Source organism: Mugil cephalus, chromosome 1 (assembly GCF_022458985.1).
Source record: "Mugil cephalus isolate CIBA_MC_2020 chromosome 1, CIBA_Mcephalus_1.1, whole genome shotgun sequence".
Lineage (NCBI taxonomy): Eukaryota > Metazoa > Chordata > Actinopteri > Mugiliformes > Mugilidae > Mugil > Mugil cephalus.
The window spans coordinates 14,671,752-14,692,066 of record NC_061770.1 but is presented as its reverse complement, the minus strand read 5'-3'; the positions used below and the strand labels follow the sequence as shown (position 1 = coordinate 14,692,066).

Genomic DNA, 20,315 nt, shown 5'->3' with positions numbered 1-20,315 from the left:
ACTGCAGTTTAACCTCATCGAGAAGAAAACACAATCCATATCAGATTAGTGAAAGCCTCTGCCAATCTACCAGAGTGGTCTGGCACCATGCCTGCCGACGCAGCCTCGACCAGTAAGGCAAGCTCCAAACCTAAACCTCCTGAGATCCTACCAATAGCAAAGCAGGGATTTCTATTCTCTTAAAGGGGAGGTTTGTTTTCCGTCTTTATTGTTGTTCAGCTGACTGACAGTGTCTCCCCAAGGCACAAAGAACAAGACAGGGGGCTGCACTGTACCACACACGTGTAAAGGCTCCCCTGCCTCGCAGTCAGACACAAGTACAGACACACATCCATACAGCAGCTGGGTTGTTTAAAGCTCCCTGTCATCTGAGAGAGAGGTGAGGGTCAAAGAATGAGTAACACAGCTCCAGTCACACTACTGTAAGAGCACACACACACACACACACACAGACGAGGGGGGATGGATGAAGGGAGAGAGGGATCGAGGGAGAAACATACACACATATGCATAGTGTTAAGAAAGAGGACTAAGGCCTCAATATAAACACTGATGAGTTATGCCCCCTCTGCATTTTTTTAACATCAAAAGATGAAACTCTGCAATATACAGCAACGGAAAGGATTTTTTTTACTTGAGGTCGGATTAGGTGTAATAAAAGCATTTTAATACAAAACTGAACATATATATTTTTTTTATTAATTTTTTTTTATTAAGTAATAAATTAGTTTAAAAAATTACATCCTAAATCCTAAAATGACATTGTTACATGCTTTTATTTGTGTGTCTAACCCTTCACTATCCAAAGCTAAAAATCCCTAAATGTGAAGCAACGAAAGTTAATTATTAGAACTACTGTAAATTCTTTGTGGATCGTCCTTTGTTCACTTTAGTGGTATTCCTTTGTGAAGTAATAATAAGAAAATCTGATCTGATATTCAGCACGAACAGGGAGGATACAGTAATTAGTTCCCTCTCTCTCTCTCTCCCTTCTTTCTGCTCTGAGGTGAGGGGAGCTACAGTAAAGCCACAACTCTAAACTGTCAGTAATGTAAACTGAAAATACCAAGAGGACAGCTTCTGCGCTACGTCATTTAAAATGCGATTTTTATTGCCTTGTGTGTTCCACTGTGTTACAATAACCCTCTGTCAAACAGTTCATCACAGGCTCTTGGACAGGAAAGCTTCCACAGTCTGCCGTCTTTTCTCCCTCCGTCCCCATTCCTTCCCTCCTTCTCTCCTCCCTTTCTTTCGCTAATCAAAGAGGGGAGCGACTCATCAGAGGAGAGAAAGAATGGCATCACCTCCGCCTTGGACTTGGGCCTCTCTATCATTCGCCATCTCTTTCCCTCTATCATTCTCTATTTGGCTCTGTTGTGCCCTATACTCACTCCAAAGTGGGGCTAAATATTAAGTTCAAGGAGGTTATGCAAACACGTTGAAACAGCCATCCTTGGCCTAAGTATTACCCTGAACCCTTCAATTACCCGCCTTGCTTTCCTCTCTCCTCATTCCTCCTGCGTTTTCCTGTCCTCCTCATGGGTTCTCTCACTCCGGTCATCTAACTGCAGCCTGGAAATACAGCGCACACTCATGACGTGGGGCCAAAAGACCTTAAAATATCAGGGGCAGAGAGTACAGTACACAGTACACAGTGGCGCACTATAACACGCGCGCACACACACACACACACACACACACACACACACACACACACACACACACACACAGACCTGCACCCAAAATACACATGTACACACAAACCGATGAAAGATGGGTCCAGAAAACAGTGGGAGCGAGTACCCCTGGTGTATTTTCTCTGTGTTCCAAATGCAGGGCCTGGCGGTGGACCACAGCTGAACCACAGCCGACATGCGGTGGAATGGGAGGCCACCGCACTCACTTCCCTTAAAGGAGCAATACAGACAGACACACACACACACACACATAGAGGGGAATCACAGAACAACACACATGCACCCTAATGCGCACACATATGCACACATGTTCAGCAATTTTCTGGATAGCGCTGTTATGACGATGGGCCCGTGTTTAAAAAGTGGTTTGAGGTGAAGGGACTGAGTTGTATGGACTGTTTCCCACAATGCTTTGCCAGACAATTACCCAACCCAATTAATGTGGTTACTACTGCGCAGCTAGGACTTCACTCAGAGCGAGCCGAGTGTGCGCGGATGCGCGGCGCGTGATAGAGATGGAGATGTGTGTACGCGCCTTTGGCCTGTATCGCTCTTGGAATTATAGCTTTCCTTGGAGCTTGGACTAGTCCATTTCCCGTCAGTGTGTAAGGGACACACAAGGTCACTCTAACATTCACCCCACACTCCATCAGCCAATCAGAGTTATTTCCAATCGCGGCCACATGAGCTCAGCTATTATAAAAGCTGCATAAGATGGAAAATTACAATGACTACAAAGCGCTCTAGCTTCAGTAGAGAGCGCGGTTTATTTAATTGCATCAAACAAAAAAAATTTAAAGATTTTTAATTTTTTAATTAAAAGACGTTTAGCAGTTTGATTATATGGTAGCAACATGAGTTAATCTTCAGTCAGTGCAAAAGAAAATGGAAGTAAATCTATGAAATATTCAGTCACACTTTAACAGACGCACATTTGATCACGCAGCCATGTTCTGACCTGGTATTAACATGCACCCTGAGTGATCCGTTCACAACCAGCTGGCTTAAAGTGCACATGAACACATTCAGAAAAGAACACACAAGCAGTATAATGATTCCCAAAGAAGACAATATCACTGCAGGGGTGTCTGTTCATCAGTGGGGAGAGGCTTTTAAAATCTTAGCTGTCAGCTAAATAAATAATAAATGAATCTAATCAGGAATTAACAAATGGAATGACTGCATATTAGTACCCTGTATATGTCATTCTGTCAATAAAAAAGAAAAAAAAACACACACACACACATCAGAGCCTGAAACTGAATCTAGGTGTGTGGCATGTAGATAGCTGTGGTCCAATCACTCATGAAGCATGTTAATACCAGGTCTGACAGACCCAGATTTCAAATGTAACTTTAGTTATTAAATACATACACAGATCAGCCACAACATTAAAACCACAGACAGGAAAAGTGAACAACATCATATTGTGACAATTTTCTGCTGGGAAACTTTTGGACCTGACAATAATGTGGATGTTACTTAGATGTGTACCACCCACCTAGACCAGACCAGGCACCACGAACCCACAGAAATGACACTCCTTGATGGCAGCAGTCATCCCAAGCAGTATTCACGAGCACACACAAAACAACTCAGAAAATATGAAAAACAACGCAAGGTGTTGGCCTGGCCTCCAAATTCACCAGATCCCAAACTGATCAAGTATCTGTGGGATGCAGTGAAACAAGCCTGACCCACTGAGACCCCCCCCACTAACAAGATCCTGTTGCCGGACACCCTCAGAAGTCCCATTTCCGTTTTCTGATCAGTCTGTTTTGGAGGCACAAGGGAGACCTGCACAATATTAGGAAGGTGGTCATAATGTTATGCCTGACCGGTGTGTAGTTCAGTGTGAGCCACAACATTTTGGTAGGTGGTGGAGAATTAAAACATTTACTACAACCACGACCAAGTGTAACCAAGGATTAAAGGCATAAACTGAGAAGAAAACACACACTCAAACGCATCTGTTAATATTTAGCAATACTCCGATTCTGACCTTGTTTCTTTTAGTGAAGGATGGTAAAATGTAAGCACAAAAAAAAAAAAATAAAATAAAAAAAATAAGAAAGAGCTCAAACGGTTCTGTTTTGCGTTGAGGCAGCAGGAACCACATGCTTTTTACAACAAAAACACTCTCTGACCACATACTCACTTATGCAGACTTCATTAGCCAAAGTGCTTTAAAGAGTGGAGCAGGAGAAATGCATTAAAAGAAACTATGAAAGAGAGGCAGAGACGGGGACACAAAGCCTCACACACACACACACACACACAAACACACACACAGTGGGCTCGGCGAGGGTGCTGATTAGAAGAGCTGTAGCCACGTCTGGACACGTCTGCTGTATATTTAGACAGATCAGTGAGGATCATGGGATCAAAGAGTAACATGATTACTACCTGGCCTTCTGATAAAAAAAAAAGAACTCACTATTATTTCCCTGTCAGTACACACAGGAATACACACATTTGGAAGTACACACATGCAAAAACACACACTCTGATAAACTTAGAGGCATGTGTCCCAGAAAGACAAACAGCGATTTGTATCAGAGCGCAGTGGACACACAGGTAGACTCAAGAACACACCGTCCCTCTCACACACACAGACAGACACATACACCCACACCGCTCTATAATCTGGGTAATTTGTACGTTGAAGCTGGTGTAGACAGATCATGCCTCTGGTACATTGAGTCTGTTGTGTCAGTGAATTTGCTCGTTCGCCAGTCGGTGTGAATCCCCAGTGGAGACATTCCCCTTCTTTTAAAGTCCCGTGAATATGTTTCGTGTGAAAAAGACATACCGAAAAACAGATTGCGCCCTTGTCATAATGGCAGCTCCTGTATGGGGAGGACGGGGGTTCGTGTTAGTTTACGAATTTTATAGGGGTATGAAAACTGAAGCTGCAAGTGCGGACGCAGAAATGCACATGCGAGCGTGAAACAGCAAAAGTGTATGCCCTGTAATCACTTCAGCGGAGAGTCAGGCCGCTCTCTGACCTTCCTGCTCCTTCCCTAGAGTTGCCTTAATGGCCCGAGTCCAGTTTCTCTTCATCATCGTCAGGTTTTGTCTGAGGTCTTCTTGTTCTCCGGAACTTGCGTAAAAAAGCAGAAACTGATCCACCGAACAACGTTCAAGCACAAACACAGATCATGTCATGTGCGCTCGGCGGGCCCTCCCACACACCTGCGCATGAATTCCAGCATACGTCTGGTTTTTAATAAAGAGACCTGTGGTAGTGTGCGGTTAGATGCTGCTGACAGACTCACTGATTTCCTGATAGATAACACGCACGCATCCCAGCCAGCTCCCTTGTTAGATTACATCACAATTATTTTAACAATGGCTTCCACTGAGTACATCTGCAGGCTATGGTTACACACAGGAGTGTGTGTATGTGTTGTTTTATTTCTTTTGCTACTTCTCGACTCTTGAGTGATCAGTCTGTGGTCAGGAGTTTTGAGAGGAATTTAAATTTGCTATGTTGTTGCACTAAATACAGCTGGACACCGGGCAGTTAGTAGAGTCTGTTATTCTGAAAGGTCGATTTGAAATGGGGATCGTTAACTAAATAAGTTCCTCAACAGATTCTCAGCTGTGCATTTTTCTCTCTCTCAGACCCATACAAAATAAATCTTTTGATTATAAGTAAAATAGTTCATTAATGCGGACCTAACATCTCTGACAATGTGAAAAGGATTCCTAGGGGGACATCTGTTCTAAAATATTTAGTCATGTTTTACAGCTGACCATAAAGCAAAGGAGTTTCAACATCCTTCCTAATTGTGCAATCACGCACAACTAAACTTGAAAATGATACATGTTTTTGTGCGGAGGAGGGTGTAAACCAAATGAAGACTTAGGTCCAAAAACTTGCTGAACTGAACTCCAGTCCAGTAGGTGGCAGTAATGCACCTGAAAGCATGTTTGCCAACTGCTGATCAAATGACCAAATTGAAATTATTTGCAGTGAGGACTGCAGTGAGGATGCTATCATTAGCCTCTAGAATATTTAGTGCTCCATTGCCTTGTAGGCTTGTTTCTCATTGGCTGTTGTGAAAACACTGTTGTAAAGATTTTTAAACCAAAATATCAAACATGTCTGACATTAATTGTGGTGGCCTGAGGAATCTGAAAACAGTTCAGGAGATTTAAAAGTGGAACTGTAAACTATGTATTACTAGATAACCAGCCGGGACTTCTGTACCTTGGTCAGGAGGAGTGAATTCTGGGACAACGTGACCCATAACTGCGTTAATCCGAGACCAGCTTTAGTTGTTCCTTTGACCTTAAATCACTTATCGATCATACAGTAATATCAGCTTCCTGACCTATATCCTGACCTATTATTACATAACATTATGGTAACATAGTGTGTATTTCTGAGATGAGAATGGGCTGGGTGCAGGCAGAATCTGTCTGCGTCACAGAACAGAGACACTGAAAGGAGACGAGGAGCATGTGTGGGATACAAGTTAGCGAGCAAGAAAGAAACGTTGGCTTTTTCATCTGCAGTCATGCAGTCAGTCACCAGGAAGGTTGGAGAAACACTGGCACGAGACGCACTACGACTGTCACGTCAAGATGCCCACGGTGGGATGTGCGTGCAGACGCGCGTATGAGTATATGTGAATGAATCTTTTTAATGTTTATTCCGCTTGAGTGCCATTTTCGCCAATGCGTCTCCGTGGATGCCAACGCATCTCCCAAAGTGACGAGTCAGGAGACTGAAGATGTTAAGAAACTGAGACACTCCGAGTTTGATAAACACACCATGCCAGGAGGAACTAAACAATATGCCGCAATTGGTTTATTACTCAGTGTTTGCCCTAGGTGTCATGTTACGGAGATCTCCTACGCCATAAAAGCCTTCCCCACCGTTGAGCCCTGTGTTTGTGTGTGTGTGTTTGCTCTGGCAGAGGCTCCCCTGTGACTGGTTATATTGGACATGCTCAAACAAAGTCAAACACACAACAGGAGCCACAAGCAATTAGGTCCGCCACAGTGCATAACTCCTTTCTGAACACCCTCTGTTCACCCCTTGCCATTCACCAGTGACTTCGACCAAACATTTCAAACTTGCATCCAGCGTCCACAAACACACATATCAGTCTCAGCAGCATTTGCGCACAACTCTGTTGTGGCATCAGCAGCCATAACACTGTTAGTGTGGATGTCATCTCTAGCATTATACATTACCCACAGTGGGCAGAACATTGCTGACTGGCGCGGGAATGCTTGTAATGCTAGCAAGCAGCCTAATCCTTTGGATTAATACACATTAGGGTGGTTTAGCAGAGAGCTGGGTGGGCCTTGTGTCTCCATTTCATCCTGTCATTGTTACAAAATTGTCTCCATGTACGTTATGATAATACTACTCCACGCTTGACCGGCTGCACTTTTGATGCAATTTGAAACATTCCGCTAAAAAATTTCTCATCCTAATTCTCAGCTCGCTTCTGCACAGTAGATGATAAAGACGTATTCTCTTGTCAGAGCGAAAGCCAGCCTCAGACGGATGGACATTCAGTTTGAATTAGATCCTCTGGAACCTGAGCAGAGGGTGATATCTCACTGCCTGTGGTTTGGACAGTAGACACCGCGAAGATCTGTTTCAAATCAGTGTAAGCAAAACACATAAACTCTATCTGGGTCAACCCCTTTCTCTCTCCGGCCCTCAACCCCTCTCCTCCTCTCTCTTTGTCTTTCTGCCTCTCGCTTGATGTTTGTGGGTGTTTCTTTGGCCTTTCGTCACTACACACCTCATAATACAGACATCACTTTCTGCGAAAAAGTGCAGGAGGACAGAGTGAAGAGATGGAGCGGCGTTGCAGTTGTCCAGAGTGTTGGGATAAGGGGTGTATATGGAGAATGTTTGTACCAGTTTTGCACTAATAAAGCTAATGACTGCCATCTGGCCAATGAAGAGATTCGTAAATTCCTGTTATTCATGTCACTTAGTTACCAGGCCATTGCCCAGCCCAGCCTCTCCTCCACTTTTTTTTTTTTTTAACCACACCATTACCTTAAGCCGGAATGAATAAAATGCAAAATGCTCAGATGATGTCGATACAGCCAGAACAATGTGCATGATGTGTGTTGGGCGGTGGATATGCACAGTCCTTGCCCCATGCGTACACAGAGCAATGGTTCCATGCTCGAGGGCATGCCTCTGCACTTGCAGCAAAATGCGCATTCATCTTTGAGTATGTCAGGGGACCGCATACTTCACAATGTTTGTCCTATGCGTGTAAACCTTTTGTAGTGGCTAGCCTAGCTCTCCTGTTACACACACACATGTTCTTTATGGGCTGGCTAATGGAGCCGAGCTCTTCCTGTCTGTGTGATGTGGTTTACTGTTGTTTGATGTGCTCAGGAATCCTGCATAGGAGAGCACCCTGAGCCGATCTTATCACATAAAAGCCCTCCGATGGAAGAAGACACTCAACTCTCTTTTTTTTTTTTTTAACTTAATAGAGATCTGTGTCCTTGTGTGTGTGTGCGTGCGTGCGAGTAACTGAGCCGCTGTGCGCGTGTACGCCATTTCTCTAATTCAATCGAGTGTGTAACCCAAGGCCAAACACACACATTTGATTTTGGTGAACGCTGAACCCGGTGACCTGTGGCTAGTATGGATCAGGGCAATGTCAGATACGTCAGTGCATGTTGCTGTGAGCACAAGGAGTGCACAAGAAAAAACAAGATTTCACTTTTGTTGTTTCTTTTTTGATTTCAAATTGAAATCACATCATGTGTGACCGCTGTGTATGTTTAAGATGCACGCATTAAAGTACACCTGTTTAAATGGTGTTAGTGGGTATTAGCCCTTTAAAAACACTGAAGGCTGCTTTTGTGCTAATTTTTTTATCTGTTTCTTTACATGAGCAAGGCATAGTCAGTCAGAGCCTTAGCTAGGCATGCCACATATTGTTATTCGCAAGTTGGGCTGCTCATCAAATGCCGTCATCAGGAATTCAATACATGAATGCAGACAGAGATGACAGAAATATAAAAGCATGTGGACACTAAAGTCAAACAAACTCTCAAAAGAAGATACTTGAGGCACTGTGTCTTCCATTTTTAGGTTAATGTACCCGGAAATCCTGCACACTGCTGATCTGGTACTTTTGTCCTTTATCTAAAGATGAAAACTCTTTTACCTATTGACCTAAATATCCCAGAAACATTGAAAGAAAGTACAGCAGTAATCAATGTACAGCACTTTTGAGTCACGGCTTTTAATCCTTTTTTAGGACTTTGAGTTCTTTGGTATTTGCACAAACGTCAGAAACTATGACTAATGGCCAACCAATGGTTGTTACAGCACCGTTATTTCTGCCCGACAACGGACGACGTTGCGTACAGGCTGAATGGAGCCTTTTCTGCGTTCCATTTCTTAGGGCTCAGAAATGTTAGGAACACTTGTTTACATGGTTAACGTTTTACCAATGTTTACATGAAAACTGAACGTCAAAATAAACCCACACATGCCACAAATCTCTGATCTTCACTGACCTAAACATGCATTTATACCAAGACATTCACATTTGCCCAGATTCTCAATCACACATACACACACTGTCTGTACTCCATGATTCATGTGAGGCCTGACAGCCACGCCATTGTCTTTGCGCACATTCCCTCCAGCCATTCTTGTCTCTGCAAGATTCTTGTGTTGTTTGTTTAGTGGTGACCAGTCCTGTCTCTACGTAGTCTGTCCGCCCACATTAAGACCTCTTCTGTCCTATTGATGCTAGCTTCAAACATGAAGGACCGCGCGGATTAAACCGTGGTTACCATTCTGAATAGACGTGACGCTTGCCCCAAATAAACTTTGGTTTTTAGTTTTTGTGTGTTTATTTCCTGCTTTTCCTCCTCTTTTCGGCAGGCACTGCTTTGTTTTCTTTTCCAGCTCAGATATTGTAAAATTGAGACAAACGTTTTATAGCAGCGCTGTGAAAGTTAACAGTGTCTGTGATGCTTGTGAATGGTAATTTCTCACCACAAACAAATAGCACAAATGTAGTTTTTGTTTTTACGAGATTGAAATCTGAGTGGAGAGCTTAACTGCTACGACCTTCTCTTTTTATTTTTATTTTCCTTTTTCTTTCTTTCCGCACTTCTCCTCTCATTTCCTATTCCCCTACTTTGATTTCTCCTCTCCTTCCCACTCCTCGACTCTGGATGCCCACTGGCCTCAAGAGAACAGTCATGTTTCCAATATGTGTCCATTTAGCAAAGACCAAATGAACAAGAGCTGGGCCAAAACAAGAGCAGGGAAAATCATCACATACCCACTGGCACAATCTGCTTATCTTTCACTGCTAATAGCTCTCATGCTCTTCAAATAATTCCTCCCTGTGTGCGCACGCGCACGCACGCGCACACAAACACACACAGACAAATGCATGTATTCACATGTTGTTGGCTGCAGAAAAATAATATTCAATGAACATCAGCGAGGATGTACATGCTCATCCAAACTTGCTTGGGCTGTTTCCTACCTCTGCCGAGAAGTACATAATGATAATTACAGTTTGGGTCTACATCCCTGAATTACCGAGATCACACACACACACACACACACACACAAACATACACACGCACACAATCCAGAAGTGCCAGGGGCTTGCTGTGGTGCACACTGACTGGTGTACAGTGTTGGAGCAGCCCGGTGCTGGGAAGTGGTCCATGCAGCTATTGTTCTCTATTAAAACCTCCTGGGAACAATCTCAGCAAAACCGAAAAACGTGCACGGCCAATAAAAACCAGCAAAGTCAGGAAAAACTACGCACCCATTTGGGGCATTATTTAGCAATATGCTATTGTGACAGAGGAAACCATTTAATTCCGTCTGCAAATGTTGCAGCTTGCAGGGCGAGAGCGCTGCAGACGCGGCGAGATGAAGACGGGGACGTGTTTACACTCTGATAAAGACAGACAGACGTCAGCCCGAGAAGCCGCAGAAGAGAAAAACAGGAGCCGGAGCTCAGGTGTGTGTGCCAACCGCGGAGGCTTGGAGGTGTTTACAGTGTGTGAATATATGCCAGTAAGCCCCATTGACTCACTTGTGTGGGTATACCAGCATTTCATGTGCCCATAATGGTAAACCATGAGGGCATTTCACTAAGCCACTGTTTTAATGGCTGTTTTACAACGCAGCACATCCAACAACATATTACATGCAGCTGCATTTAAAGCAACCAGTCCCTCTTTCTTTCTTTCTTTCTTTCTTTCTTTCTAAAAAAAAAAAAAATCACTGCACATTCTCTTTGCAGTTCCAGTTAACCCCTGTCCCTCAATCTCAGCTGCCACCTATTTGGATATTTGTGTATCTATCTAAATTTAAATTCATTTAACTCGTGGGCATATCTATCTGCACTTCCTCCCTCCCTCCCTCCTGCCCTTCCCTCTCGTCATTCCTCTCGTGACCCCGAGGGCAAAACTGTCATTCGGGAGGCCGTCACTAGTCACCTCTGGGTCCTGTGTGTCCTGGGCTGCCTCTTTATGGCTGCACGACCCACCTAATCAATTGCCCACTCTTGCACACACACACAATCACACACACACACACACAGGGACTTGCAATCAATTAGTCCTGAGATTTATACAACCGGGTAAACTTGGGGGTGTCCCCGAAGGCCAATCAGAGAGGGCTTTTCCCGAGAGTTCTACAGCTACAACAGCCAAATGACCCTAATAAGTTGTGTGTGTGTCTGTGTGTGTGTCTGTGCATGTGCGTTTGCGACACTAATTAGCAGGGCTAGTGCACCGACTTCCTCAGCACCATTTCCTGTGATAGTAATTATTAGGTATGTGTGATAAATTCCAGGCCTTCTTCCATCCGTCCAGAGATAGAACAAGAGGAAAACAGACAAAAAGGAAAAAAGAAAAAAAAAGAGAGAGAGGCGGGAGAGCATTTAATCCTCAGAGGTAGTTAAGGGGGTCAGTGTTACAGGAGTGATGTAGCAAACGTCAGAAGAGACAATTAAAGAGCGATTTTCCTCTAGGGAGAAGTAGGGCGCAGTGCGAAGGTAAAAGCAGTTTCCACATGCACTATATTTCCACGTCCTCCTCGGTGGAGTTCTTCTTCAGCTGTCAATCAGTGCATTCCTTTTGTGTTTGTGTGTCACAATCGACCTACCTTCACTATGTCTTTCATCACATTAAAAAACAAAAAAAACCCAAAAAACTTTCTGTCTCTGGAAAGACTCTTCCATCTCAGTCTGACAAAACACACATAGTGTACGTGCACTATTATCCCTATACCCGACCACCGTCTTCCCAGCTTCAACGTATTTAACAGTTCAACTTTACAAGACAGCTCTGGCCTCACCCGTACACTGACTTTAGCCGAGACTTCAGGAATCAATCTGCGTCGGCCTGCCACTTCATGCTTCACAAATCCTACAACAGTGCTACAAGAGCAACCAAGCTGGGCCATACATACTCTAGCGTGTACGGTGTGGACTTCCAATTCATATCAACTCCACGGAGCCGTGCTTGCCAAACATACTATGCGACTGTAAGTGCCAATAAAATAAGTGGTGATAAAAAATAACCATAATTGACGCTGGAACTGCCAAAACCCCGGGAGAAGGGAGTTCAAGACATGACGCGCGCAGACTGCAGTCCAAAAGAATAACATGGTTTTGGAAAAATAAAACGGTCCAGAAATTTTGATTTAATTTTAGTAACACAGAATTGCTTTAATTCAATTCAAACACTGAATGTAAATGTAATTTCTGGACTTTTTCTTTTTCTTTTTTCTGCCCTTGCTGCTCACTGTGTGGGACCAGGTAGAAGTGTCTAATTTCTGTAGTGTATTTAAGAGGGACTTGAAGGCAGGGACTTTGCATGCGATGAAGTCCTCCATTGACGAACCTCAAAGCAGGAGGAGGAGGAGGAGGAGGAGGAGGAGGAGAAGGAGGAGGAGGAGGAGCGGAGGGGTGGAGCCTGCCTAGGCCTTGGTATAATAATACACCTATGGGCTCAACAGCTGACACATATGTCGAAGGTAAACACGCGTGTCAGAGGGCACGGGAGCACAGACAGACATGATGAATGGCCCGAAGTTCCCACGAGGGGACACACACACAAACTTGCCGGAGTGGAGAGGAAGGCGATGTGTGGTCAGCCCCTCCTCATCACCGCAGCACAGAGAATCCCATTCACATGCCGCACTGAACCCGCCATGTCTCATCATTACCTATCACAACAATGGCACTGTAACGCCATACGGTGCTCGCTTGTGGCCGCGCGCCCGCGCGTGCTTCCGCTCTTAGTTCCCGCACACAGATCGCGCCGACACCGTGCGTTTACACTACATCTCATAATCCGAGCACGCGCATGCTGTATAGTTTAACCTGTGTGTGAGTTTTTTGGGGTTTGCGAGGGCGTGTGTGTGTGTGTGTGTGTGTCTAGGCTCCTAAGAGAGATCAGTGAGCGAGGACATGACCTTGCCAGTACAGCTGGTCTCTCTGTGTGTTTAGTCAGCGTAACCATGGTGATGGCGCTCTGCAGACAGGATGTCTACGACGGGGATTTGAAAGTCATAATGTCGCTACTGCTCTAAGCTTCATTATGCCCTGAGTTACTGTAACTAGCCAACAGATGGATATATGAACACATCGTGGACAGAGCCTAATTTGGGGTTAGATTTTAGGGGTTATTACATTTCCACTGTGTAGAATAGTTCATATGTATATGCCTTATATGCCCAGGCTTGAGTTGACTGAACGAACCGATAGACATGATTGAGTTTTATATACTTTGCTTGACTTTGGTTTTGTAGAACGGCATGAAAAAAAACAAAACGACTGTTCGGCAAACAAGTGTGAATGTACATGTTGAAGAATTAAGAATTCAGTGGTTGTTTTGGTTACTTTTGGTTAATACAGACAACTTAAGCGATGTCATAAAACACTCAGCATCAGGTCAGTTTGGCAACTTAGGAAAAAACTGATGATCTGTAGATCTTGGAACAGCCAACGCATTATGTGCCCTTGAAAATACACACTCTTCCCCCTACTTAGCTAAACACATAAATTTGTTTTGAAGATTATATTATGCAGACATCATAGAAATCCAAATTGTCACAGGTGTAAGAATATTCTTTATTCTACTCTGACCAATATGTGTCCCTTCTTCTGATCCTTTTGTGCTAACCCCGACTCTGGTCCCTCCCACTCTTCACAACTCCAATCCATCTTCCGCCTGTTCTTTCTTCCACCACTCTCTCCATCATTCTCATCCTCCCGTCCTCCATTCATCACCCCCTCCATCAATCATCCCCTCACTCTGCCATCCCTTTTTCCCTCCATCATTTACTATTCCCTCCCTAAATCTTTGCTACACGCTCTCTCTCTCTTTCTTTTCTCTGGCTTCTGTAGAGTGAGGACTTCTGCCTTGGCTGCACCCTACTCCCATAATGTATGGGGAAAGAGGAATGAAGTGGTCAAAACAGGGATGACCCCGACGAAGGCCACGAGCCAAAACACGTCACTCAAGTAAAGTGGCCGCATAAAACAAGTGTCTTCTTTTCCCCAAAGCCTGCAGGATTCCCCCTCCGCCGTTGAAGCGTTCGGCTCGACGCTTCTCCGCTTCCAAAAAAAAAATTTCCACTTTGTCAGCTCAGATCCTCTTTATGTGCCTCCCTCAAAGCCGCCGCTACCTTTTCTTTGCTCCATCATCATTTCCATCAGTAAATGTAAACAGAGATAACATCGCCTACATTCCCAATGTCTACGGGAGGATCGGGTTCAGTGAGCCACTGCAGTGTTGTGGCATGCAGTATTATCCCATTCAGACTATGGAAACATCTCAATGACAAGCTATTCAAAATGTCCAAACACATAATTTCTCTATTGTACACCTACACCCTGTGACCCTGGACTCGTTTAATGACTAGCTCCTCTGGAGGCCATCTGTGTCTGTGTGTGTGAATACTGTACAGTATGGTGGAAACTCAATCTGGTGTGGGGTGATAGAGGAGACCCGCACTGCTCCTTATACATCAAGCATTCAGCTCGAAATCTAAAAAAAAAAAAAGAAGAAGAAGAAAAAAAAAGCAGATATGAAAATGCTCTCTCTCTCTCCCTCACACACACACACACATTAAGAGCGAGGAAACCCAGCATGCAATGAGAGGATATTGAAAATGATTTTTCCCCTCTTGTCTCTTTCATTAACAGTGTTGAAAAGCCAAGAGTTCTCTCCCTCCCTCTGGCGTATACACACACACTGAAAGCTCCCCCCGATTCACTGGGGAACATGCCTCACATGGTTTGCTTCAGCTGGTCTTCTTGACAAATGCCACATTACCGCGCGAGAGACGGAGAAACCTGGCATGCAATCAAACTTCTCTCATGATTTCTAAGATTTGAAATACTTCAGTTAGCGTGGGCCCTTCTCTTCCATCCTGCCCTCGCTCTTGTATTTTTTATTTTTTTATTTTTTTTTTCCCCCCGCATTCCCTCTCCCTTTCTTGTTGCCTCCCTTTCTCTGCCCTATCTTTCCTGTTTAGCTTTACCCCGCGCTAACTTGGACCGGGGCTGCGCTGTGGGAACACGGCCCCCTTTTTAAAGCGAAAAAAGCCACAGTTTGTGTAAGTACGTGCATGTCTGCAGACGTGAGTGATTATATGTGAGCTCCGCCGAGGCTGCGCGAGCGTATCTTTGCGGCTTGTTCAGATGTATGTCAGTCTCACGAAGCTTTGGCCCTCGCAATTCAACAGTCCTTTAATCCTCATCATCAGTGACCCCAAACCCCTGCCTCCAACCCCGTCACACACACACACACACACACACATATACACACACACACACACAATCCAATGCACAACAGACCACACACGCGCTCACGCCCTCCGTGCCCCCTCCATTAGCTCTTACCAGTGTAGACTAAGTCAAAGTCTTGCACACAAAGCCAAAGAACCCCATCTACTTTGTTGCTGTTTATGCCAGCCAACCATCACACTAACCTTCCTTCTCAGACGACTTTCTAATGGTAATATAATACTAATGTAGTGCCGCTAAAGAGCAGAAATATCATTCCCATGCCAGGTCACTTCGCATTTTTGTATTTTGTACATACCTAGAGATTGTGTCGGTATCGTATGTAATACACTTCCTCTGATAAATATTTCCGGCAACGCTTGGATGGCGGAAATTTTAACGGACAGGAAGATGGTTTATAAGGAGTGTGTGTGTGTGTGCAGACAGGCAAAAAGGCACAAGTATGCACACACACAAACTGCATGCGCACATTCTTTTAGAGTTAGTGTGATCAGAGGGGCTTGAGGCGTAATGGATTTTAAAAAGTTGTGTTTTCAATACATATGTGCCAGCCTTCCCCTTTGTACTGTACTGAGTGGCTGACATTAAAGGCATTTCTCTGCGGCACATGACAGCCAGATATGTGGTTCCATGCTCCTTCAATCAGAGCGCTCAAAGCAAACACACATGTAGCCGGTCCACTGACAGATCACTGAGCTCGCTCACACATTCGCGCGTACAGACACACACTCGCACATGGAGATGCAGAGTCCCGGTCCAAGCTTTTACCGAGCTTCCTGCTCCTCTAACTCCTCTCTGTCTTGCACACACAGTCACGCAGACGCATAAAAAGCCGGACACGCGTTTTTTTTGGTTTTTTTTTGCTGTCAAGGGCTTGCGGCACCTGCCCTCAATAAATGTAACTTTTCACAAAGCGGCTACACTGCAGACGACGGCTGATCCCGCATCAGAGCACACCTCAGCGCCAACGCCTGTGCAGCACTCATGCGCAGACGCACATGTGAACAGGTGAGCGGATAAAAGTGTCTCATACGATATTGGAGACAGGTTTTTGTGCTGTGGCAACAAATCTGACGTGAATTTTTTTTTTTTTTTATAAAGCACTGAACGACACATGCCAGTGTTGATAAAAAAATAACCCTTGATGGTTCCTTTTTATGAGCTGTCAGCTTTGACCACAAACATTTGGTGGGGTTTATTTTTTTTTTAAGTGCCGATCTTACTGCTGTTATCAACACACACACGCACACACGCGCACACACACACACACACACACACACACACACACACACATATATATAGACATATATATTACAATAAGACTGGTGTGCCCTAACAAAAATGGTTCCTGAATGTGTAATACCCTACCATATCATAGGTTTTCAACAGGGGGTCCGTGACCCCTAGGGTGTCCACGGAGGTACTGCAGGGGGGTCGCAAAATTTTTGGTTGATTTTTTATTTTTTTTTATTTCCCCCCACAAATTTAAAGAGAGCCTATTCAGTTCCCAGGTGAAATTACATTTATGTTCACAGCAGTTGCATGGCCAACCTACTGTTGTACAGGTTTGAAGTTTAAAAAAACATTATATTTGAACCTGTGTATCATTTCAATAGCTTAATATTGAATGCAAAATGATAATAATGATGTATATTCATAAATAGCACTAGGCCGAGTTTAACATAGAACACATACACACATATAGTAGGTAGGGGGTCCCTACTCAATCTCTCCATCAGCTTGGGGGTCCGTGGCCTGAAAAACGTTGAAGACCCCTGCCGTGCACGCACACAGACAGATGAGTGTGACACTAACTTCATCTCCAGAATCTCCTCCAGCTGTTTGCGTCTCTCCTGGCGCAGGCTGTTGAGGTGTCCGTCTCTTTCGTGGAGGGACTGCTGAGTCGAGGACAGGCGCATTTTCGTGGCGTCCAGCTCCTGGCGTGTCTTCTCTAAAGCTCCCATAAGCTCCTCCAGCTATTTAAGGGGAGACACAGACAGACAGTGTGAAAACATACCAGAATGCTATGTTCTCGAATATATGTTCACAATATCTATTCTACCCTTAGTCACACGCATTCAAACGCGTCTATGTGGAAGATACGCAGTGCCGTTTGTCTGCATGCTTGTACATAGCTATTTGAGAGTATGTTTGCTGGAATGTTAAAAGATGAGATGCAGTGACAGCCTCGGCGTGAAAATCAATAGACACTTGTCATCTAAGAGCAGTGGAAATTAGCGGAGTTCCTAGGTTGGCTGAATGATATGTTCACTGACCCTTGTACTGGAAACAAGGGTCCCCACTCCTCTCACACCTTTCAACACTTATTTCACCTCACCCTCAAGTGTGGTTCTACTTTAGAGCAGGTGAGGATAATGCTCACCCTCTGAGCTGCATCTCCTCCCTCTGCACACACATATGCCCTCCAGCCACGCAAAAGCCTGTGTGTCCAACCCGAGTGTCTGATCGACAGGATGTGACCTCGGGGCGTCATTATCCCGAGACAGGAAGTGTCTAATTGTCTAACAACAAGCACTTCAGAATAGGATGCGGTGCTAGGCAGGCGTGTTCGGATGATGTAAATGGAAAACCACAAGAAGATGAATTTATCTTCGTTTAATCCCGTTGATTTGCAAATGTGTGATGTAAGAGTGTGGCACTATAAATTCATGAAATGAACAAAGAGAATAAGGAAAAGGAAAAGTGAAAAAAAGAGGAGAAATGCAGTATTGGGGGGAAAGCACTCCATGGGGTAGGACATGAAAAAAGCAATGGGCCTCTTTTATGAAGGGGCCAAATCGTTCACACATTTTCAGGACACTCTCCATCTCCTCCAGTTTTCTAGGTGTGTTTCGCAGATGTCAGATAATGCGCTCACTGGCGGTTCATGAATATCGCATATGGAGCATGAGAAGAGAGGGTAGGGAAGGCAGAGCGACCGGGGGAATACAGAGATTCCCGGCGGAGGAAAAATCGACAACTCTCCATCGTAAGTTACTGGAAACGTAACAAAGCATTGTTTTCAATAAAATACACCCAAGGCCCCTGCCAACAACAACTGACCTCAGCGGTTTCCAGCCGTCAACGGACCCAAAATCAACAGGACGTCCAACTGTCCGAAATCACACATTTTAATGTTGGATGTCTCATTCTGGGCTTAAATGAATGAGAAGCCAATTTTTTTTCATCTCGAAAGCCAAGGGTCACACTCACAACTCAATTTACACCCAGCGCATGTCCATCAAGCCTGACAACTCAAATTTCCCCCTCCCACTCCCTCATTAGTCCACCACCCAGGCTAGCCCTCACTTCACAATCACATCATTAATAAGGAATACAATGCATTTTAGTGAAATTAGGGACCTAATCAGCTTAGCGGTGAGCCTGTGCGTGCTAATTTAGCTCAACTTCAAGGCAAAGCCCCCCAGTCAGCCTAAGGCTCGCTAAGACTGGCCCAAAGCCCCTTTAGTTGATAAGCTGATTGAGGACTCAGAGGTAAGGGCCAAATCCCTCTTGTCCATTTGCGTCGTGTTGCTGGTTCAAAGGCCTGGTTCAAACGGCACAGAAGGGGGGAAGCCGGAGAGAGACGAGACCACGAATGGAGAGAAAGGGAAAGCGAAGGTGGAGATAACTGCGTGAGACGGCTTAAGAAGGCAGACAGTACAGAACTCAGGACAAAGGATGCAGAACAGAAACGATTTTTTACCCGAAAGATAAGAGACAGAGTGAGAGACTTAGGCTACGGGGGTGTGAAGAAAAGTGACCCAGGGCATTAGCCATGCTCCATTTCAGCAGGTCAGGCTGATGGAAGACTTTCACCGCATTACACATCATGAGACTGATTACTCTGGGACAGAGGAGAGAAGAAAGAAGAAAATCTAGCAAGGAGCGAAGGGGGGAATGTGAGAATGTGAGTTTGGCAGGGCGCTCTGTAACGGTGCCAGGGTCAGGTGATGTTTCAGTAGGACCTATCCTTCTTTCTATGCCCTCCACACACACTTCAGTCGACTGGCTTGCTGTCTAACGTGGTAGTGGCACGCCGACTCGCTGCCTCTTCGTGTAGCGATATTAGCTTCCAAGCACCAGTGATTGAGTAGCTTGAGCGCTCGGTGAAACGGGTACCTCTACTTGCCCCGACAACGTGGCTGAAAATCTATTCTAATTCACGTCAAGTCGCCATTGTGACCGGGATGCTAGGTCAGTGTGTTCTCTGGGTGTTGGGTCTGGATCGACTTAAAAAATGGTCAACTATGGCTTTAGGGGTCAACGAGTTTTAACGTGTCATAAGCTAAGAACGGATCCTTCTACACATGGGTAAGCCCGGGTCAACGCTGAATCATCCACCCCTTTGCGTGCAAAAACTCCCACAGACATAAGTATAATTCTCTTTCTTACTTCTCAGTGGATCAGAATATTGTTTGATAAACACAGTATCCATGCTGAACGTAACTCAAGCGTGCAAAGTGGAGAAATTACGAAAAGGAGGAAAAAACAAGCCAAAGTTAGCATTGGCTCTCGTTGAATTTTCTAAACTGAGTTTGACCCTGCTTTACTTCGCCGCTCCGTCCACCAATCTCCTCTCTTCATCTTTAAAGTTCTCCGAGGGAGCATACGTGTGTTTGAAGCAATGCAGCGACCATTCTGCCTAAAAATGTTAGTTCTTGTTTTAACCACCGATCGCTCTCATATTACTTGTGGCACTCGTAAGTAATGCGGGGTCATTCTCATTCAAATGCACGCTCACACCGAGAGGAAACGCACTCCCTCGCCCTGTTTCTCTTTCCCACCGCAGACACACCTACGCGCTCGCACA

At 44.8% G+C, this 20,315-nt stretch overlaps 1 protein-coding gene across 1 annotated transcript in view; it reads right to left on the bottom strand.

Moving 5' to 3' along the window:
* Window positions 1-20,315, bottom strand: part of LOC124996733 (ERC protein 2-like) — a 144,526-nt gene that overhangs the window by 48,584 nt on the left and 75,627 nt on the right. The window contains exon 15 of the mRNA XM_047570018.1: window positions 17,318-17,478. Coding sequence (XP_047425974.1) covers window positions 17,318-17,478 — 161 coding nt within the window. The remainder of the gene's footprint in view (window positions 1-17,317; window positions 17,479-20,315) is intronic.